Below are 23,640 nucleotides of genomic sequence, written 5' to 3' on the forward strand. Positions count from 1 at the left end.
AAAAAATAACCAACTTCTGTTTTTCAGAGAGACTTGGTGCAGACTTGTATATATGACTGGATAGTCGATAGCCCATACACGCCAGTGCAAGCCGTTGAAGTCACAGGGCGGCCATCTTGTTACTCCCACGTCGCGAGCAGACTACTGTATAAACTATCGGGTATACGTACAGATGAGACAAATACAGCTCGTAGGCAGTTAGTATAAGGCCAGAGGTGGAGTGGGGGTTGGGGGGGGGGGGGGGGGGGGGGTCGTGCTGGGATGGTCACTAAGATGGCCGCCCTGTGACTTCAAAGGCTTGCACTGGCGTGCATGGGCTTTCGGCTATCCAGTCATAAATAGAACTATAATTCAAAAACTTGACATGACAGGAAAAAAACTCAGCTCATTCGTATGTCCAGTTTGTGTTTTTTTTTTTTTTTTTTTTTTTTTGTTGGTTACGTCGTGGGATTTTTCAAACGCGACAGTTGGACTTTGGCTAAATTGGCTCAATAAAGCTTGGGAGACTTCCTACCTGAACGGCTGGCAACCCCGTTGGCCTTCTCGCTGTCCTCTACTTGGCATTTCTTTTTGGCGATCTTGTGAAGAATGGACGCTTTCTCTCGGAATTTCCCTGCAAAACAGAAAGTCGGCGCAGTCGTTACAAACGCCGAACTCGGAACCGGCCACTCTTCTGCATTCATTTTTGTAGACGGCGCAGCAGCTGGCTGTTGACATAAACTGATGATCGCGCATGTCGTCGTCCTTGCATTTGGCATCTGGAGGTCAGCTAGCCCATGTCGCCTTTTTTTTTTTTTTTTTTTGAACGCGTCAGAAGATGGCAATCTCTTGTGAGAGCTACATGGGACATGAAAGGGTTCAGGCACGTTTTTCGGTGTCTCTGGGTTGTTTATATTTGCGCGTGTGATTTAGTAAGAACAAATCCGAGCCTCGCCGAGCCATTCAAACACATTTGAGCAAATGACGCCAACGAGCGTCGCCATCGTGGCTGGGTTGCAGCAGTCAATTTCTAAAAAAAAAAAAAAAAAGTGGTGACGCACAACGGCGAAATGAAAAAAATCGGACGTCGATGAAACACCGCGACCTTGGAATGCCCTCCGCACGAAACTCTCACGCAAGCCGACGGGCGCGTTCGAGGTTTCCCCCGTTACCGTGACAACTCCGCCCAAGTGACGTCAGCAACGACGGTGTGACGTTCTTTCTCCCAATATGAAATGAAATGCAAAGTGGGACATTTGAAGGAGACGAGGACTGCGCGTGTGGCCTGCCTTCAACCAATTAGCCTTTTGCAATCAATAGCTTTTTCATTTTTGGAGCGCGCGCGTGATTCGATGTCAATATGCGCTCGCCCGACCATGTCAGCGCTCGTCTGTGACCTTCCGGCAAAATCGTTAGGCACCACCGGCCTCGGCCTCGCACACGCACGCACGCATCATCTTTTCATCGTTCTTGCTGTTGTGCTAACAACTTTACACTTTGGCCTTGACATCAACCCCCCCCCCACTTCCAGGACTTGAAAGAAAGGAATATTTTTTCCCTGTGAGTGCCGTTTAACACGAACACCGAGTTGCGCAATTTGTGTGAAGATTGAGAAAAAAAAAAATGTTCAGAATAGCTTCAAGTTGTCGCTGTTGTTATGCTCATTTTTTTTTTCCTAACACGAGCTCTGCCTCTTATGAAAGCGCCATGTGGATGACTCACTCCACTCGGGAAAATTCAGCGGCGGCGGCGGCGGCGGCGGCGAAGGTGCGAGTTGAAGCTTGGACATGAATGATGGATTTCTTGGTGAAAGGAAAAAAGATGAAAACGAAGAACGGCCTCTGTAGCGGAGGCGGCGTGACTGTCGTGTTTTGACGAGCATGCCTCTTTGATGAGCGTTTCAAAATAACACCATGAGCAACATGTTAGTAGGGATGTAACGATAAGGGCAACATCGTGATATCGTGATATTAAAACTGCCACAATATCGTCGTCGTCGTGTTCACAATATTTAAAAGGAACACATCTGTTAAAAAAGTCAGGTTGATTTTCATTTGTGCAGTTCTAGCACCCTCTAGTGGCTAGTTTATTAGTGCAATTTAATTTTCATTAGGGATGTTTTGGCCTTCTACGTTTACAATCTATGCTAATTGTCAGATGAATAATGAATAATTTGCTTGTGAAGTGATCAATGTGTGCTTGCATTACCAATTAAGTGCCTCAATTTTGTTATTAGAGATTGTAGGTGATTTATATGCATTTCTGTTATGCACAAAAGCAAAATATTGTGCTTTTTTTTTAGTATGAGCTCTCTTTATTACAATATTGTGATCTTTTTTAAATATCGCCAACGCCCCCACAATATCGTGATAATCATCGTATCGTGACCTTCATATTGTGATAATTTCGTATCATGATGTTTGGATATCGTTACATCCCTAACATGTAGTCGACTGAAAATGGTACAGAAGCACCACACAGATTCTGTAAAACGATTCTGACATTTAGGGATGGACGAGTACCGATACCAGTATCGGTAACGGGTCGTTACCCGGCTTTAACCCCTTCAGATCCGCATTTTTTCTGATGGGCAATTTTTTTTAATTTTTTTTTTTTACTGATTGTCTTTTTTTCCACATTTTTTTTTGGCGGATTATCTCACATTTTTATTTGTTATAGTGGACGCCTGCAGGATAGTATGGTTGTAACGTGTTGTAAACTTACAAGCTTATATGGAACATTTTTAACATCATGCAAATCCACTTGTGATTGTGATTGGTTCGCTAGGATACAATCATGAACCACAAGTGTTGACATCATCCAAATTTGGAGTTTTTCTTGGTTTAGACCTGCAAATATGTCACATCCACTGCAATCATCTATGGGTCCGAAGGGATTCATTTTTATTAGCACTCATGATGGCCCTCTTGTGTTTGTTTCATGACTATAGAAATTAGAAATGAGAAGAATCGAAAATTGCCATTAATTTCATGCACTTGTAAGGAATTGCTGTATATAGAGTGGTATCAGTACTTGGTATCGGTGACTGAAGTTTCGGTCTGGGAAAAAAAAATGGTATCGAACATCCCTAATGACAACAGTAAAATAAAAAAAAATAAAAAATAAACACAACCACCACGATTTGCACTTTTGTAGTGAAATCTCACAAAGGACAAGCTGCTGCAGCAATGTCCAAAAAAAAAAAACAAAAAAAAAAACAAAAGACACACTCATGATGGAAATTGATTAAAAAAAAAAAAAAAAAAATGAAAGGGACGCCACAAAGAATTTAAAATTTTCAGGGCTTACCTTCCTCAGTCATTGAGTGATAATATTTTAGTTTCCCATAAGTCCCAAGCTCTACAAGGCCACAGCAAAAGACAAGGAAGGGTAAGGGCAACGGACGCACACACAGAGAAAAGGAAAAGAGTGAACACCACTGCACACAAAACACAACAACAAGCACACACACACACAAAAAAAGGAACTCCAAGTCAACCGCTGCAAAAGTGCCAAGCAGCAACGAAAACATTCAACTGCCCAACAACGCTGCTTTGATGACAAGTTTGTGTAATGAGTGAAAAATCCAGAGGTGAGCGTGCAAAAGCGCAAAAAAAAAAAAGAAAAAAAAAAGTCCTCCTCTCCTCTTCTCCATTTCATCTTAAGCGGATTCCAAACAGAAAATACGTGCAGTCAAATTGGTCGATTTGTGGTTTGAATTTTCAGCAAAGTTGTGATTTTGCAAATACGACATGTTGTTACTTTATTATTTAATCTGTGACAAACGTGAGCCTTGCGTATGTACTTGGGATGGGCGAGTACCGATACCAGGTATCGGTATCGGGCCTATACCAGCCTTTTTTTCAAGTACTCGAGTACTCGTGACGCAGACGAGTACAAGCGAGTGATGACGTTAAGTGAGTCCTCCTTGCCTGTAAGTGGCGCTATAGCTTGCAGCAGTTTTTCACCAAAACTTCACCGGTTGGGAAATACTTCAAAATTGTGAATCTGAAACTAAAAGAGCATTTTTGTGTTTTATTTTGAGCGTTAAGACTATTGAAGAGTGACTGTGCTGTTTTTTTTTTTGTCAATTAAAGGAAATATATTTGTTTAAAAATGTCTTTTAGTGATTTTTTTTTTTTGTCAAAATGCACTACTGGTATCGGCAGTTGGTATCGGTCTGAAAAAAAAGTGGTATCGAACATCCCTAGTATGTACCATAGGCCGATCGGGGCCTTCAAGTCAAGACCAGGTCCGGACCAGGCCTTGAGCTGGCGTTGGACCGAGAGGCCAATCACTGCGCTCAGCCGTTACAAAGAGAGAGAGGGGCGGGGCGAGCGAGGGCGTGGGGTGGCGTTGTTTACCAGGGGCCCTCTTGTCCTTGCGGAATGCCCTCTAAAACCTCTGCTGAGCCATTTGAGTGAGTGCGTGCGAACCCGTGTGGGAGATTCAGTCTGAAGCGCAAAAAAAAAAAAAAAAAAAAAAAAAAAAAAAAAAAAAAAAAAAAAAAAATTTAGTATCGATTCCGACGACACTTGCCGGGTGCAATGCACAGCTCTCTATGTACACTATATGTGATGGGCGAAACCACGCTTTTTTCACGAGTTGGACATCTTTTCTCAGCGCAGGATTGTCAGTGCATGTGATCCTGTTCTCAGGCTGCGACCATGCAGACATTGAAGACGTTTCTTGCAAACGAAAACAAGCACTAAGGAAGAAAGCTCTGCTGGAACTCCAAAAAAGGTGGTCGGGTGCAGATTAAACATGCATGCAAACGAGGGCGAGGTCATCTTTAATCCCTTGTCGGGTTGATTGATTAGAAATCCTGAGGAAGGTCAGCCATCTGGCCAGGACATGAGCTCCATTGATGCTTACAGATTGACTGCTAAATAACCAATAAGAGGAGAGAGAGGACGACGGGCTCGGTGAGGGAAAAAAAAAAAAAAAAAAAAAACGATGCAGAGGTGGTCACAAAGAAAGTCCAGGGAGAGAAACGACATCCACGGAGGAGGATGGAAATACACGCTTGACATAGTGCAGAGGTGTCCAAACTACGGCCCGGGGGCCATTTGCGGCCCATCGTCCATTTTTTAGTGGCCCGCGACATTTGCTAAAAATGGCATTTGACTCAGTTCAAATAAAATAAAAACAAAAATGTTTGGAGATGGTCAAAGTAAGAAGGGAAGGTGTCGAAAAACAGGTGCTATTAAAGGTTGTTTTAGTTCACTAAAACTAATGAAAAAACAAATTCAAAAAATTTCGTTAACGAAATAAAACAAAAACGAAGATGCTTTTTTTTTTTTTTTTTTAAAAGAAAACAAACTACATTTTATGTTTACAAAACGAACTAAACTAAAATTATATATAAAAAATGTACTTTGTTTTTGTCTTTGGTCATTAATTTAATGCACGAGTCTTTGGGGATGAATTTAAATGTGGCTTTTAGTAGATTTATTTTAATATAAACTGGAATAATAACGTCACGCCCATGGTGTTTTTTAAATATTGCGCACGAGTAATACACATTAAAAAAAAATAATAATAAAAAAAAAAAAAACTAAAACTGAAACTAACTAAAATAAAACTAAGCATTTATTAAAGAACTAAAACTAATAAAAAAAAACTAACAGAACCACCCTGAAAAATAATTTAAAAAAACAACAACAAAAAAACAAAACTCAAAACAAATTAAAAACTACAATGAAAAATTCCAAAACTATAATATCCCTACTGCCATATTACAAATAAATTGGGTTATATACTGTAGCATTTTTCTAAATATACAAAAGCACAAACAAATTATTTGTACAATTTTTAGGACTAAATGCAATTTCTCTTCATAACGATGTGGCCCTTGCGTCCTTCTGATTTTCTGTATGTGGCCCTCAAATGGAAAAGTTTGGACACCCCTTGACATCGTGGAAAGTCAACAGTACAAACAGGAGGGCACATTTGGGATAACGTCAAGCTGCCGCCAGGTTGAGGGGTCAGGATGATTGAAGGGGCGGGGCAAGGGTGACAGAAATGAGATCAACTCACCAGAGTCTGCAAATTCTGAGAGGGGGAGAGTAGACGTGGAGAGACAGAAAGAGACAAAAAACAGAATTTTGGTTCAAATTAACCGGTAGGTGAAAGCAATTGACTCTTGGATGGATTCTTGCATAAACGCTCGTGAAGCTTTCAAGCGGCCCTGACGCATCGAAACGTTCTGGGAAGGGATCTCAGTTCTCACATCTCACTCAGTCAAAGTACGAGCACAATGATGAGTTATCATTAAATTATTCATATTGTTTCTTCATCTGATGAAAGTGAAAAATCAAAGTACTGTAAAAGCTACACAAATGCACTGGGAACGGCATTCATCTTACATTAGTACAGTGCTTCTCAAATATTCGGAGGCAAGACACCATCAAGGTTTGACCTCGGGGAACATGCTTTTTTATTTTTTTTATTTTGTATTTTTTTTTTTACTGTGCTAGAATAAAGTGCAATTGCACCTCCACTACATTAGGGGGCAGTGGCGCTCTCATTATTGGCAGAGTGTGCGCAGGGAGCATTCGCTCGGTGGTGTTGCACAAAGCAAAAAATAAATAAAAAATCAGCACAAATTATTTTATATATTTTTGTTTTGCAGGTTAAAGTTTTTTTGTTTGTTTTTTTTAATATATATTGTGCTCTTGAGTTAGTGTTGGTGATCAGTTTGAATGCATTATTATTTATCGATTTTATGTCATTTTATTTTTCCGTATCATATGGTGGTCAGTCAAAAAATGTTTATAGTTTAATTAAGGATTTAATTTTATTTTTGAATTTCAGATGCACTTTAAATCTTTTCTGTTACAGTTAATAAAGATATTATTTGTTGTAAGTTGGTCCATATTTCTTTCTTTTTTTTTTTTTATTCTCTTATATGTTAATAAGGATACAGTGTTATGCAGAGGTGTGCGTATAACAATTTTATCGACAAATGATACTATTTATAGTCGCGGGTGGAGGGTCGGGGGGGCGAGATGTTTTCTTCTTACTTTTGGGGGGCATGACAGAAAATAATTGAGAAGCACTGCATTAGTATATTGACGTTAACGTTAACGCCAATTTGGACAAGCACAAAGAGCGAAAAGCGAGCCAGCCAAAAAGCAAGCTCAGACTTCCTCGCCCGGACAACTTATTTTCAGAACTGTCCATGAAATATACATGCACGCGCCCCCCCACCATCGTGTGCTCCACTTAAAAAGCCCGAGTGTGTGCGGGGACGGGCTGCACCTGCTCAACTCCCGCCGAGCATGCAACCCAAAACGCCGCATTGTACTTTTTCCCGACATTAGCAAAACATCCACAATCAGACATTCTTCTGCAGGTGCACATCACCGAGCCTCATGCACGCCATTTGCTCTGATGGGAATTCTCAGTTTTCCTGTACAATCCATTTGCATTCGTTAGAAGCAAATATTCTTCTGGAGTATGACGAATATGTGTCTATTTGTTTTGTAAGCGCCCATGCAGATTGATGGTTATACTTAGGGATGCAATGTACAAGTTGATACATGCTAATGGGCACTTTAAAGCCCATCTCGGCGCGGCTCGCTAATCTCTCCTGAGCTGACTCATTCCAGGCTTGGCTCGGCTCTCAAGGAACGTAAAATCTTTTTCGGGAAATCCCCCGAGACATTTTTTCTTTTTTCTTTTTTACCTTATCTGGAATGTTGTCACAGAATTGTGGAATTTCCAACAAAAACACAAGTACATCCATCCATCCATTTTCTTGACCGCTTATTCCTCACAAGGGTCGCGGGGGTTGCTGGCGCCTATCTCAGATGGCTCTGGGCAGTAGGCGGGGCACACCCTGGACAAGTTGCCAACCATTCACACTCACAAGCATAGCTCGGGACAATTCGGAGCGCCCAATGAACCTGCCATGCATGTCTTTGGAATGTGGGAGGAGACCGGAGTACCCGGAGAAGACCCACGCGGGCACGGGGAGAACATGCAAACTCCACCCAGGAAGGCCGGAGCCTGGACTCGAACCCGAGTCCTCAGAACTGGGAGGCGGACGTGCTAACCACCAGAGATTTAACGATAATGGCAATATCGTGATATCGTGATAATAAAACTGCCACAATATCGTCGTCGTCATGTTCACGATATTTAAATGCAACACATCTGTTCCAAAAGTCAGGTTGATTTCCATTTGTGCAGTTCTTTTTTTTTTTTTTTTTTTTTTTTTTTTTTTTTTTTTTTTTTTTTTTTTTTTTTTTCTTTTTTGAAGAGCTCAGAATTGTTCATTCGGTAGTCTTACCGATTCAACGTCTTGTCATCATTGCTCTTTTCCTTTTTTTTTTTTTTTTTTTTTTTTGTGTGTGTGTATGTGTGCGTGCGTTTGCGTGCGTGCGTTTGCGTGCGTGCGTGCGTTTGCGTGTGTGCGTTTGCGTGCGTTTGCGTGCGTGCGTGCAAATACGTATAAATTTATACTCATTCATTCACCTAAAACCTTATAAATATCCCATTACCCTTCGCCTTAACCAGGTACTTCAGAATCTTGCCAGAGTCGTGAGATTTAAATGGTCAGGAGACCAGAGAAAAGGTCAGAAAAAAAAGAAATAAAGAGAAAAGAAAGGTAAATCAAAGTGACATCCAGCACCGACCAAACACTTCCTGCCTTCCCCATGATTACAAAATCAAAGTCTTACGCCAACCCCGGAAGCCTCTAAATTCCAGCAAATTTAGCGAGATCTCAAGAGCCCAGAGGAAAAACTAAAGAGAGGAAGGAGGGAAGGATCGATAAGGCAGAGTGAGATCAATAGAAGCCAGTACATCCAATCCATCAAAGTGAAGTCCAGCACCAACAAGACCCCTCCTGCGTGGTTACAAAACCGGAGTCTTATGCCAACCCCAGAAACCTCATACTTCTAATAAATTAAGATCTCAAGTGACCAGAGGAAAAACTAAAGAGAGGAAGGAGGGAAGGATAGATAAAGAAAAGTGAGAACCACAGACACCAGCACCAACTGATTCAAGGGGCTGTGGGAGGGAGAGGGTACTTCTGTTGAGTTTCAGTAGATGCTGGTGCGACGGATCTGGCATGCATAAGGACCACCACCAAAGAGAGAAGCCGTCAACCGCGGTCCAGCAAAGCGAGCACCCCCCCCCCCCCCCCCCACCCCCCCCGGAATCCCCAGGCCGCGGCAGCACCAAGGCCACCCCCAAGCCACCCGAGCGGACACCGGTCAGCGAGCCGACCCAGATACCCGGAACACCCCCGCCCCAGCCCCGGCCCACACCCCCGAGCCCAAGGCCGCAGAACGAGGCCCAGCGGGCCCCCACAGCGCCCCACCGGTCCCCAGCCCCCATCCCCCCACGACCCCCCCGCACCCCACCCAAACCCGCCATCCACCACGACCCAGGCCCCACCACCCCCGACCCCCAAACCCCCGAACACACCCCGACCCCCAGCACCCAACCCCCCACCCACCCATACCTCCACCCCCCCCCCCAAACAAGCCGCCCCCCCCCGACGGCCGCCACCCCCCCCCCCGCGAACCCGGCCCCCCGCGAGAACCCCCCACCCCCCCCCGGAAACCGGCACCGGGCAGCAGCGCAGAGAGGGAAGATGTGCCCACCCCACCTCCAGCCGCGCGAGATTTGCACCGCGGCGGGAGGGGGGAAGCAGAGGAGGAAGCACCAGGGGAGAAGGCGGGACACCAGAACACCGAGCCCGGTGGGGAGAGGCCCCGGTCGTCACGCCAGAGTACAAGTGACACCTAACCCTGTTACTGAGTCCGCCAGCTCGCCGACTGGCGAGCTCTACCCTTACACCGTGAATGTGGCCCCACCCAGTGTATATACAAGTGTGTGCGTGTGGTGCATTAAAATTGGGAGCAGGTGAGTCGGAGCAGAGGGAAAAAATTTCCCCTACTCCGACACACCCGTATCCCCCCCCAAAAAATGAATATGTATATGTGTGGTGCATTAAAAAAGGGAATGGAGGGACAAAGTGGTGGGGCAGGGACACAAATGGGGGGGACCACAGCGCTGCCAGGCACTGCAGTCCATCCCCTCTGATGGCTCCCCGCCCCAACTCACCCCTCCCCTTGGACGTGAGGTGCATTAAAATTGGAGGGGAGTTGAAGGGTGAAGACGGTGTTTCCACCCTTCCCCACCCCACCAAGAAATGTGTTGTGTGCCCTATGTGTATATTTACAAAGTGTATAGTGCAAGCTAGTGAAGTGAGTAAGAGGAGCGACCAGCGGGGCCTCACCCAACCCGGCGGGTGTAGGTGGCACGCCCGCCCCCCAGCACCCCCACCCCCCGCCGCCCCCCACCTCATCCACCCGGCACCACAATGGGCGGACAGCCAGCGCAGCAGGGCTACCGGACAGCCCACCAGCCACCGGGGCCCGCCCGGGGCACCAGGAGTTATACCGGAGCGGGGCAGGCCCCAAACCCTCGCCCGGCCCCCGGAGCCCGACGCCCGGGCCGGGGAGGGAGCCCCAGGCCCAGGGAGAGGGAGGGGGAGGGGCCGCAGGGCAGACAGGGAAGGGGGGGGGGGGGGCGGGGGAAGCGGGGAGAAGACGACAAGAAGGCGAAAGGGCGGCTGCAGGGCAGGAGGCGGGGGGGGAGAGGAGGAGGGAGGGCGACAAGGGAAAAGGGACCGGGAGGCAGAGGAGGATGGGCGGGAGGAGGCGAGGAGGGAGAGGCGACGGGGGGGAGGAAGGGGGAGGGGAGAGGGAACCACGGGGCACACCGGAGGCCCACCCACCCCGAACCGCGCCGCCGGGCACGGAGCAGCGGACCGCGCCGGGACGGCACCGCCCCGGGCACCAGGGGAAGCACCCCAACACCGCACCCCACAGGGGGCCCAGGGAGCGGCCAAGACGCAACCGCCACCGAGCAGACAACGGGGGGGGGGGGGGGGGGGGGGGCAGAACCACCCCCGCCCGACCACAGGGGACGGCGTCAAGAAAATTGACTAATTAGCATGCAGTAACACCAAGTGTTGATGCTTAGTGCCCACTAGAAATAGATCTTAAGGAGTTATTGAGTATAGTGTCGTATAGTGTGGTATGCTCGAGCCCACTAGCAGCAACTAGGTTCCTGACTATATAAAAATAAAAACAATCAGATACAAAATACCAAATACAGGAGCAGCGAAAACAGAAGTTGTAACGATGTGGTGGCTCTCGTTAACAGGCAGAATCTTGGCAGGATTAAGTTGCCAAATTGAGATTAAAATATTCTATGTACATAGACCATATTTGTTTAAATCTTGATACTTGATTTTTATTTAAGGCAGAGATTTTTTCCATTGAGATATAATTTATTAGTAAGTTTAACCAGTGGTCGATATTTAGAGATTGTTTATTTTTCCAATTGACAAGGATTATTTTTTTAGCAATAGTAAGGGCTATAAATATAGATTGAGATTGTTTACATGGTCGCTCAGTTATTGTTAAGTCACCTAGTAAACACAGTCTTGGAGATAAAGGAAGCCTACAGTTTAATATATCAGCGAGCTTTTCCAAGATTTTAGTCCAGAAATGCAGCACTGGAGTACATGACCATAAAGCATGAAGATAAGTATCGGCAGTGTTTTGTGAGCACTGGAGACAAATGTCGGAGTCAGAGAGTCCCATTTTTTTCATCATATATTGTGTAATATATGTTCTATGAAGTATCTTATATTGGATAAGTTGCAAATTTGTCTGTTTGGTCATTTTAAATACATTTTCACAGATTTGGGTCCAAAAGTCTGGTTCCGGAACTATAGACAAGTCTTTTTCCCATTTTAAAGTCGGTAAATACGTTTTATTTGTGTATAAAAATAACTTATATATTTTTGATATTTTCTTTATTGTTGTTGGAGAAAGCTTTATAATATCTTTAGCTAAGACAGGCAGTTGGAGCGTATCTTGAAGTGTTGGGATTTGTTTCTTAACCATATTTTTAACTTGCAGATAATGTAAGAAATTTCCCTTTTTTATTTCATATTTCTGGACCAAGTTTGTATATGATATAAACTTATTATCTGAGAAAAGATGATGAAGGTGTGTAATTCCTTTCTGCTCCCATAGGCTTAAATGGAACGACTGATTATTAAGTTGAAAGTCGGGGTTATGCCAAATGGGAGAGAGCCCACAGGGCGCCAATTGGGAGTTTGTAATTTCTAATGCCTTCCACCAGGCAGTCAGGGTGGCGGCTATCATTGGGTTTTTAAAACAATTATGTCGTCTTATTGATTTTGTAATAAAGAGTAAATCTGACAGTCTAAGATTATTACAATCCTTCTGCTCCAATTCCAACCAACAGTTAGTATCTCTGTTGGGTTGTGTCCATAGCACAAGATATTGTAGTTGATTAGCTAGATAATAGTACATAAAGTTTGGTGCCTCTAAACCTCCTTTAGATTTACTTTCCTGAAGAGTAGATAGACTAATTTTGGCTTTTTTTTTATTCCAATAGAATTTTATGATAGCAGAGTCCAGCGATTGGAACCAGTTAGACGTAGGTTTAAATGGAATCATTGAAAATAAATAATTAATCTTTGGTAAAACTTTCATTTTTATAGTAGCTATCCGTCCTATTAAAGAGATCGGAAGATTATTCCAGCGTTCCAGGTCACTACGGATACTATCCAATAATGGTGAAAAATTTAAAGAAGTTAATTCAGTTAACTTAGGTGAAATTTTAACACCTAAGTATTTTAAATTACCTGTAGGAAAGGAGTAGTGTGGATCCTGACTTGTAGGATTCCATGAATTTTCTGTAATAGGTAATAATGTTGATTTTGTCCAGTTAATAGAGTAATCTGATAAGTGAGAGAATTTAGTTATTAATTTAAATGCTTCCCCTAGCGAAATAGCAGGTTCTTCTAAATAGAGTAATATATCATCGGCATATAGATTAATTTTATGTTCTATTGTCCCGGAGTGGATTCCTTGGATCCGTCTATCCTGACGTATAGCTAATGCAAGCGGCTCAATAAATATAGCAAATAATAAAGGAGAAATTGGGCACCCTTGTCTTGTTCCCCTTTGTAAAGTAAAACTCTGTGATGTAATCCCATTAGTAGTAACTGTAGCTTTAGGAGAATCATATAATATTGAGACCCATTGAATGAATGACTCCCCGAAGCCGAATTTATTTAAGACAGCAAAGAGGAAGGACCAGTTAACTTTATCGAATGCTTTTTCTGCATCCAGCGAAATAACAACTGCCTTTTTATCATGCCGCTGTGACATACTAATCAAGTTAAAGAGTCTCCTAATATTATTAGTAGAATGACGACCTTTAATAAAACCTGTTTGATCACTATGAATAATTGTCGAGATTACCGTCTCTAATCGAGATGCCAAGGCCTTAGCGATAATTTTAATATCGGTATTAATTAGTGATATCGGTCGGTAACTTGACGGGAGGGTAGGGTCTTTTTCTGGCTTTAATAAAAGTTTAATTGCTGCTATATTCATATCTTGACGTATATCACCTTTACTTTTAATTTCAGTTACTACTCTTAGAAATAATGGAGCAAACATTAACCAGAAATGTTTAAAAAATATAGCCGGAAAGCCGTCTGGACCAGGTGCTCTGCCATTAGGCATACTGTCTAAAGCACGATACAACTCATCTATAGTAAGCGGGGTATCGAGAATATCTTTATGTTCAATAGATAACTGAGGTATATTTAAGCTGTTTAGGAATTCCTCAATATATTCAGGGTTAGGTCTATTAATTTCTGTGTATAGATTTCGATAATAGTTATAAAAAATATGGTTAATTTCTTCTGGTGATTGTGTGCATTCACCATTTATATCTTTAATAGCCGTTATAAGAGATTTTTCCCGATTCCGTTGAAGTTGATTTGCCAGGAATTTACCTGATTTATTATTATGTTCAAAATTATTATATCTCAACTGTTGTATTATAAACTCTGTCTTTTTAGATAACATGTTATCTAACTGTATTTTTATATTCTGTAGTTCTATCCATATTTGATTATTTGGGTTTAATACATATTCATCCGTTAGTTGTTTAATTTTATCTTCCAGGTATTTTTCTAATTTTTGATCCTGTTTCTTTTTATAAGTTGAATATGATATAATTTTCCCTCTAATTACCGCTTTCCCTGCTTCCCAGAGAAGAGATGGAGATATATTTGGAGAGTCATTTATTTCCAAAAAATCTGCCCACTCCCTTCTAATAATTTTATCAAACTCTACTCTACTCTCCATTTGTGCAGTTCTAGCACCCTCTGGTGGCTTAGTTTTGTAGCGCAGTTTAATTTTCATTAGGCATGTTTTGGCCCTTCTGTTTAAAATCTACACTAATTGTCAGATGAAGGGGAACCGAATTTGCTTGTAAAGAGTCAAGATGTGGAGGAACTCAATTTATTGTATTTATTAATTTCACATTGTACATAAATAATTATTGATTTATTTTATTAATAATAATTGTATCAATTTATTGTAATGCTTGTATTAGTGCCTCATTATATATATATATATATATTATATTTAAATATATTTTTTTATATATATTTATAATATTTTTATATTTTTCAAAATATTTTACAAAAACACAATAGTGTTTTTTTTTCGTTTTTTTTTTTTTTTTTTTACAATATTGTGACCTTCTTTTGCATCACCAACCTCCCCACAATATCTTGATAATTATCGTATCGTGGCCTTCATATAGTGATAATATCGTATCGTGATGTTTGGATATCGTTACATCCCTACTTAACCACTCAAATTTCCCAAATATTTCAAATAAACTGAAGCCGACAGGCAAATGTGGCGCTCACCTTCACTTAAAGGGTCCAAGGTGTGAATCATGAGCTGGAAAATGCTGTTCCTCATCAAGCTGTTGTGCAAGGAGGCCGAGCTGCCCCCCCTCTGCAGCCGAGGTCTGGCCTGCGAGGAGAAAGGGGGAAACACGGCGTTAAGAAAACACTTCCTGGACGTGCCAATCGGGAAGCATCTCGATATTCTCGTCAAATAAATCCCGTGTAGCTCGAAGGTAGAAATGACTTCTTCGGAATGCCCCGGCTTCTCCAATTATGCTCCCACTAGGAATATGATTTGTTAATCCGCCTTTTACATAAAACATCCGAGCAATGTTGATAAAATAGCCCGTCTACTTCTTGCATTTTAAGCGGTACTGAAGTTCTTCCGAGCACCGCCAAATTCGTCACATGCTTCCGGGCTCAACTTTCGGGGGAATCGGTGCACCAACTGAGGGCAAAGTTGGTAGCTGGAACCGTCCTTCTTTTACTCCAAGGCCAACGCTGGTGCGTCCAAATGCAGCAGATCTCCCGTGCACGTGGATTTCCTACATGACACTTATTTTTGTATGACGGGAACGACTCCGGCTTGGATGAAGTTAACACAAAGCCACGGTACGGTGGGAGACACACACGTCATCTAACAGCGACACACACAAAAAAAAAAGGAGACAGGAAACACCTACCGACAGCTTGCCGTCATCCTCGGGCGCCCCCGGACTCGCCTTCTCATCCAACACAAAGAAAGAGGACGATCAGAGAGGAAGGGGGAGAGAGAGAAAAGAACAAGACAAAAGATGTGAAGCATGCCGGACGCAACCATACAAAGACGTCCATGATGAGGATGATGAAACACTGAACCGATAACATATAACGTATAAATACGTTTTTTAATGTTCTAAATGTCCCAAAGACGTATTTATCCATTTTTTTGTTTTTGTTTTTTGTTTATGCTAGAGCATACAGAAGGCTTAGATGCAGCCTCTCAACTGCAAAGAACGGTTGCAGAAATGGTAGTTATTACACAAACGGCCAGCAGGTGGCAGCAGAGCAAAGGAGATCAACCAGGGCCCTGTAGAAAAAAAGCTACTAATTACTTTTTTAAATTTTAATAGATTTGTGAAAACTGATGAAACTTAGCTCTCTTCTAATGCTAATTGCTGCAACACGGAAACAGATAGAAACATACTTTTTTTTCCTGATGAAAGAAGAGACTTTAATCTTTCTTTTGATAGGTTCCATGCTTTTATAGCAATAGAACACAATATTCTGTAGGCCTTGCAAAATCGGTCAAAATCCAGTAAAACAGCCGGGAGCGAACGGAACTGCTTCTGTGAAAATGGCGGCGAGTGAATGAGTTAAAAATACGGGAAATAACTTGCTTGACGATTATGGCCTTCTTCCCTACCGCCGTAATTTGAACGTGCAAAAAGATGTTATTGTATTACCCGAAAGACAGTCTGTATTTCAAAACAGGCGCAAAGTCGGGCTACTCGTATCTCAAGGCACCTCGTAGCTAATTCAGTTCGAATTCGGTTCATTCTTGTCGAATGTCAACACAAAAGAACGTTTTGTTGAGTCTAAAAGACATTTGACAAACTCGAGAACAAAAAAAGAAAAGTACAAGAGGCAAGTTGTCACGCGGAACTTTTGGAGAGCGGGTGTGTGACTCAGGCCTTTGAACAATCACTCACTTCCCGACCATCCTTGCCAGCAGGCATTCTGGCACGTCTATTTTTGAAAGGCAAACAAAAAAAGCGGCACCCGTCGCACGGAAAAACGTGCGCATGTGTGAAACGTCCCTCTGAAGCCTTCATGCGACCGCATTTGTTTGGATGGTGGCGTGTGAAGGCTTTTTGTTTCCCAGCCTACAACACTCGCTTTGTACAAAATGTGGAGGCGTTGACGTGTGGTGAGAAGATTCACCGGGCCCAGTCAGATGATCTGGAGGCTTTTTTTTTTTTTTTTTTTTGAAATTGTGCAGAAATGCTGTAAACGTGACTTGATTATGGAACAAACACACAAAAAAACTCATTTGAACTGATAGTGAAACTGAAAGATACGTGCTAAAAATGTGCCAACAAGCTATGTAGTACTTAATTGTGAAGATATAGTTCAACTATTTTTCACTATTTCAGTTTATCTGTGGAGAAAAAAAAAAAAAAAAAAAAGTCACCCTTGCACCATTATAAAAGAACTTGAGTGCCTTCTTTCAGCTCGGCGTTTTTATGGCGCAACTATAATATATTATTCATGCTAGCAAGCTATGCTACACCCTGAAAATGCATCTTCTCTCCGGATAGTCCGCTACTATGCCCGCATTAGAGTGCCTCGTTGTCAGCCGTGAGTGTGCGTATGTCGTAGAGAAGGGGGAAGAGCGGGGGGATTAAAGAAAATGTTCAAGAAGAGAGAGAATGGCTTGACTTTTCACGAACTTGAACCCTCATTTCATAGGGTTGTTAGCATCGCCGCTCTAGAGCGACTCGTCGGCGGCCATGAATGCACGCATGTCTCGGAGAAGGTGGAAGAGCGAGGGGGAAATTAAAAAGGTGTTTCAAACTCATTCACTCGCCGCCATTTTCACAGAAGCAATCACGTTCGCTCCCGGCTGTTTTACTGGATTTGGACTGATTTTGCAAGGCCCACAGAATATTGTGTTCAATTGCAAAAAAAGCAAATCAAAAGAAAGATTAAAGTCTCTTCTTTCATCAGGAAAAAAAAGTTTGTTTCTATCTGTTTCCGTTTTGCAGCAATTAGCATTAGAAGAGAGCTAAGTTTCATCAGTTTTCACAAATCTATTTAAAATTGTAAGTAATTTTTTCTACATGGCCCTGGTTGATCTCCTTTGCTCTGCTGCCACCTGCTGGCCGTTTGTGTAATAACTACCATTTCTGCAAGCGTTCTTTGCAGTTGAGAGGCTGCATCAAAGCCTTCTGTATGCTCTAGGATAAAAAAAACAAAACAAAAAAAACGTATAAATACGTCTTTGGGACACTTAGAACATTAAAAAAAACGTATTTACACGTTATTCGGAGCAAATGAGTTAAGAATGGAGAGAATGACATGACTGTTCCTCATTTTATAGCATTGTTAGATCTGACAGTTAACTTCTGGAATCAGTACAGGTGCCAGATTGAGATTACACGCCGGGGTCGCTCGTTAAGGCAACATTAAATATGACTAATAATCACACAGAGGGATTAGTATGTTTGCGCGCTCCTCTAATACCCGCCCTTCCAATTGTTACGTAATGTCACATCAGGATGCTTCTTGGGAGCGGCTCAGCTGGCGGGACGGACAGACGGACGGACGGACGGATGGACGGAAGGGATACGCGCACGTGGCGCAACGTTACGGGGAATTATCGGCGAGAAAAGTGTCACACGCATCAGCGCTTCCACTCCAGCGTCACAAATTGCCAGCAGATTAACTGGGATTTTCCGTCCGACTCTCTGAACGTCAGCCGGCGTTTATGGAGGCGTTTATAACCGCCGCCGTTATAAACCTTCGAACCGCGTCGCCGCCAATTCTGTACGACTTTTCACGTTGGAGGTGGCATCCACAGTGGAGGGAAAAGGTGGAGCCAACCAATCAAAGCAGCTTGTTTTTCGTATTTGAAGCGCGTTACCAAGTTAGCATTGCAGCAACGAGGGGAAAAACAACAACAACAACAAATCCTCTCCTTATAATCCAGTGTGGTATGAAAATGATGAAGTGACAGTTTGTGACAGATTGCAGCGTTCCCGCCATTAGTAGTTTTGTGCTGCGAGCTGCCTGCCTTGTTAAAAGCGACTTGTGCAAATCTTCCAGCAGGCAACCTGTCTGCTGGAGCGTGACAGAACACCCTCCGAGATTTGTCCCATGTACATCAGCCATTGCCCTTTCTTTCCATTTTTTGCCTGGAGATGATAATAACCATCTTTAAAAGGAGGTGGTGGCGGTGGTGGAGCGGGCGGCGGGGATAAAATTTGCACGAGTCAAGAAGCCGCCCACTTGCTAATTAGTAACCCCTTCATTTTTTTTTTTTTCCCCCTAACAAGCAGAACTAATTACAGAAGACGCCACCGTGGCTGATTTCCCACAAGGCAGCGCTCACCAGCTAAAATTGCTTCCTCTCACCCGCCCGCCGACCAATCAGGTGGCGGCTTTTGGGAGGCGCACGCGAGAGGATGGAAACGCAAAACTACCGGGCCGCCTTCAAAAACGCAAATACGGCACCCGAGCGGGTCTTGTTTGACATGCGTAGTGAAATAATGAAGCGATCGTTAGCGATACTGTCGATCGGGTGTCATTGATTTGACAAAATGAGGCAAGTGTGGCAACGGAAATACCCGACGTCTTCTACTTCCGCTTATAAGTGCGAAAATCCGCAAATGTTGACTGCCGGACGTCCAACTCAACTCAACTTTATTTATAAAGCGCTTTAAGAACAGGCATTGCTTGTGTACAGAAACATAAACATCAGTTTTGCAGTAAACAAAGCAAACATTTTGAATGAAGCTAATAAGCGAATAAGCTAATTGCAAGTACTGTGACATTAGGAGCCATTTAATTGCCAATCAGACAAAATGCTGAGGTTTCCCGGGTGTTTATTTCGTGCACCGGCGAGATAAAGATCCCATCGCCCTTCACATGATGCGTTTACAGTGCAGTTATCTAATTCGAGCGCGCGTTCAGAAATAGCTCGGGATCGATAAAGCTCTCAAGTTTCTTGCTTCGCCATCAGACTCTCCCTCAGAAAAACAAAACAAAACAAAACAAAACAAACGCTGTATTTAGAATATACTGTCTCATGTTTTCGAGAATTCTAATTAGTGAGAAATTTTAACCTTAATTTGACTTTCAAGATTTGTATCTATATGTAATTTACATGTATTCAATAACCTTCTCAAATCCTGAATATTGTCAAAATGTGTGTTTTTGAAAGGACATGTAAATGTGCAAAACCCGAATAAGTTGTCCCTCTTCTAACCAGAATATTTGGTCTGATAAACGCATATCGAACGAAACTTTGGTTTGTGTTCTGCGCATGCTCTATTTGCGAGGAATCTTGGTCTAAACTACTTCCATGTGTGGGCGGCCATTTTACGTTGCCAATCGCTAAATGAGCCGAATTTGAGTTCATTGATTTCTCCGCAGTGCTTTCACATTATTTTTTTGTGTATACTATTGGTGTCAAAGTTAAAGCGTGAACTAATTAATCACAAAAAAAATATCTCATTAATCATTGTATTACCACAGATTAATCACACTATTAATTTTGATTGCAGGTGATCCTTTTGGAGTTTGAGCCATAAACATAACGACATGCATTGAAAGTAAAGCATTTAATAAATGTTTACGTATGTCATTTTTTCCCCATCTTAAATTATGCAAATAATTAATTGATTAGAAAAAGCAGGATGAGCGTGTGCAACGGGCAAAGATGTTGGGGAAAAAAAAGCTTTTTTAAGTCAGTGATTAATCAAAATTCTATGATGTGATTAATCTGATTAAAAAATGTAATCGTTTGACAAGCTCTAGTGTATACACACACGTCTGCGTGTAGCAGAAGTAAACAAACATTGCAAAACATTGAGACGCAGGACAGAACCACACATTTTCGGAGCAAGGAGGAAACAGATTAGAAAAGTATTTTATCAGTGTGGTGAGTGACATGAACATAATAATCTTTTATTGAATGTCTATTTAACTAATTTGATCCCAATAACGTGTAAATACGTTTTTTTTAATGTTCTAAGTGTCCCAAAGACGTGTTTATACGTTTGTTTGTTTTTTTGTTTTTTTTATGCTAGAGCATACAAAAGGCTTTGATGCAGCCTCTCAACTGCAAAGAACGGTTGCAGAAATGGTTATTACACAAACGGCCAGCAGGTGACAGCAGAGCAAAAGGAGATCAACCAGGGCCATGTTGAAAAAAAAGCTCAATTACTTACAATTTTAAATAGATTTGTGAAAACTGATGAAACTTAGCTCTCTTCTAATGCTAATTGCTGCAAAACGGAAGCAGATAGAAACATACTTTTTTTTTTTCCTGATGGAAGAAGAGACTTTAATCTTTCTTTTGATAGGTTCCATGCTTTTATAGCAATTGAGCACAATATTCTGTGGGCCTTGCAAAATCAGTCAAAATCCAGTAAAACAGCGAACAGGATTGCGAAATGTGAAAATGGCGGCGAGTGAATGAAGTCCGTGCGTCGTGCTTTAGATCGGGATATGGAAACGTCTTTCTGCTAAGACAAGTCAATGGGCTGTTGTGAATGTTTCAGAAACTGGAATTTTGAACTTAACCCAAATATTGAGTGAACGTAAACAGACTAACTATGTCAAAAGTAACTGCTAGGAAAAGAAGGCAGCGTGAGGGAGCTGTCTGTGGTGCTTAAATGGAGACAAACACTCGGCTGCGGACTCATAATAAGCTACACTTTCAATTTCTTCCAATTTAACCACCCGTCAGGCGAGCCCCAGGGGGGAGTGGGGGACCGACATTATTCATCCGGAATGGGCCGCACAATGGCCGCACGCATGGCGATAATTTGTTTTTCAAATTGCGCGCGGCGATGTTTAACTCCTTTTGGATGCGCTACAAAATGCTAATCTGCCGGAGATAACACAGTAAGCACCTGGGATGCAAATGAGAGCGCCGCTCGGCGTTATTAGTCATGAATGCAAGCTCCAAACAAACAACAACGGCGCCGAGCTATTGATGGCCCAAGTCCAGCCACGCTTGCAGCTGCGTCGGATGATACAACTCGGACTTTTTTTTTTTTTTTTTCCCTCGCTGAGATCAAACTCAAACAGCTCCTCTATTTTTAAACCTTTGCAGCAAGATTGTGCAACGTGGCGACACATGAAAAGGCAACTCAAAATCAAAATTTGCTCCCTCACTTCCTGCCGCTAACGTACGATTGGACACCTGAGGCCACTTTTTCACGTCTAAAAAAAAAATCAATGCTTCGCAACGTTTCGTGCACCGGTTTGGTCACGACTGACAAGTTGACAAACGTGAAGCTTGCGTTTCTTCCGTTTCACGTCGCGCCGAGCGCGGCATCGCCGACGGGGAGGAAGGAAACGCCAGCAGGCTGCTTTGTAACTGATCTCTGAAGCGCCATCCTGACGAAAAAAATCTCGCCTCTGCGTCGGCTATTTATAGCTTGCTAATGCCGCGAGCAGAGGTCGCAACCCTTCCATCTCAGCATTAGCATTAGCATGCTAACTTAGCATTAGCATGTCAAACTAGCATTAGCATGCTAACTTAGCATTAGCATGTGAACTTAGCATTAGCATTAACATTCTAACCTAGCATTAGCATTAGCATTAGCATTAGCAATTAGCATTAGCATTAGCATTCTAAGCTAACATTAACATGCTAACTTAGCACTAGCATGCTCACTTCCTGTTGAGGAAGGAAACGCCAGCAGGCTGCTTTGTAACTGATCTCTGAAGCGCCATCCTGACGAAAAAATCTCGCCTCTGCGTCGGCTATTTATAGCTTGCTAATGCCGCGAGCAGAGGTCGCAACCTTTCCATCTCAGCAGATGCAACATCTGCCTCCGTGCACCGGCAACTTATCTGACGACGACGGAGGAATCTTAACCGGCTTCCTGGCCCGGTTTGCTTCACGGTGCAGATTTTCTCCCAGTCAGCCGTTTGCCAATAAAGCCGACGTGAGGAATAAACGCCATCCCTCCCAGGCTCCCCCTACAGTTGTGAAGCATAATTAAAATTCACCCGTGAACGCATTTTAATGACGAGCGGGCGGGCATCGAAGAGTGATCCAAATGAGTCTGGGGTCGGAAGCGGCATTAAGTGTCGGGTGACCTCATTTGCCCCCTTCTGCTAATACACCAGGACTTTCATGGTCGGTCATTAATCAGACCTTTGGGCGGACAACCCGCTTGATTCTCATCGAGTCACTAACCAAGTAGGGATGTAACGATATCCAAACATCACGATACGATAATTATCACGATATGAAGGTCACGATACGATAATTATCACGATATTGTGGGGGCATTGGCGATATTTAAAAAATATCACAATATTGTAAAAAAAAAGGGAAAAAAAAAAGAGCACAATATTGTGCTTTTGTACATAAAAGCAATGCATATAAACCACTTATAATCTCTAATAACAATATTGAGGCTCTTACTTGCTAATGAAAGCACTCATTGATCGCTTCACGAGCAAATTAGGTTCCCCTTCATCTGACAATTAGCATAGATTAGAATAAAAATATCTAAATATAAAAATATAAAAAATAAAATATAATTATATATATATAACATAAATATAAATATAAATATAATAATAATATAATAAATAATAATAATAATAATAAATATAGAAATATAAAATATATAAAAATATAAATATAGAAAATTACAAAAAAAAACAAACATATTAGGCCAAAACATCCCTAGTGAAAATTAAGTTGCACTAATAAAATAGCCACTAGAGGGTGCTAGAACTGCACAAATGGAAATCACCCTGACTTTGTTCGTTTTAACAGATGTGTTCCTTTTAAATATTGTGAACATGACGACGATGATATTGTGGCAGTTTTAATATCACGATATCACGATATTGTGACATCCCTACTAACCAGCAGACTAAGAAGCTTAGCAGAACGTGCGGCAGTTTGTGATACCGTGCGTCGAGACGGTACATCACATTCCCCCCCCCCCGCCCCCCCCGCCACACAACAACAAATCTTAAAAATCACTTCTCGCGGGCGCTACGGTCAAAAAGCCGCCGTGAGATTAACCCCGCCCACTGAGCGCTCATTAAGTAAACAAAGGTATTAGGCAGCGGTCGGGATGAACAAATAGGTGAAGACATCCTTCCGACATCTGTGCTGCTCAAATCAAATCGCATGCTGTGCA

General features: G+C 42.6%; 1 protein-coding gene across 8 annotated transcripts in view; it reads right to left on the minus strand.

Annotated features, from left to right (window-relative positions):
* slc24a2a (solute carrier family 24 member 2a) overlaps positions 1-23,640 on the minus strand; it is a 35,306-nt gene that overhangs the window by 5,301 nt on the left and 6,365 nt on the right. For 4 of the 8 annotated variants that reach the window (XM_077499590.1, XM_077499591.1, XM_077499589.1 and 1 more), the window contains exons 3-7: positions 15,442-15,488; positions 14,777-14,885; positions 6,019-6,033; positions 3,289-3,339; positions 515-613 (exon numbers count right to left, since the gene is read on the minus strand). In XM_077499590.1, the coding sequence (XP_077355716.1) occupies positions 515-613; positions 3,289-3,339; positions 6,019-6,033; positions 14,777-14,885; positions 15,442-15,488 (321 nt within the window). The remainder of the gene's footprint in view (positions 1-514; positions 614-3,288; positions 3,340-6,018; positions 6,034-14,776; positions 14,886-15,441; positions 15,489-23,640) is intronic. The other 4 variants (XM_077499593.1, XM_077499594.1, XM_077499595.1 and 1 more) reach the window with 4 other exon arrangements.

The sequence above is a fragment of the Festucalex cinctus genome, chromosome 16 (genome assembly GCF_051991245.1).
Source record: "Festucalex cinctus isolate MCC-2025b chromosome 16, RoL_Fcin_1.0, whole genome shotgun sequence".
NCBI classification, from domain to species: Eukaryota; Metazoa; Chordata; class Actinopteri; order Syngnathiformes; family Syngnathidae; genus Festucalex; species Festucalex cinctus.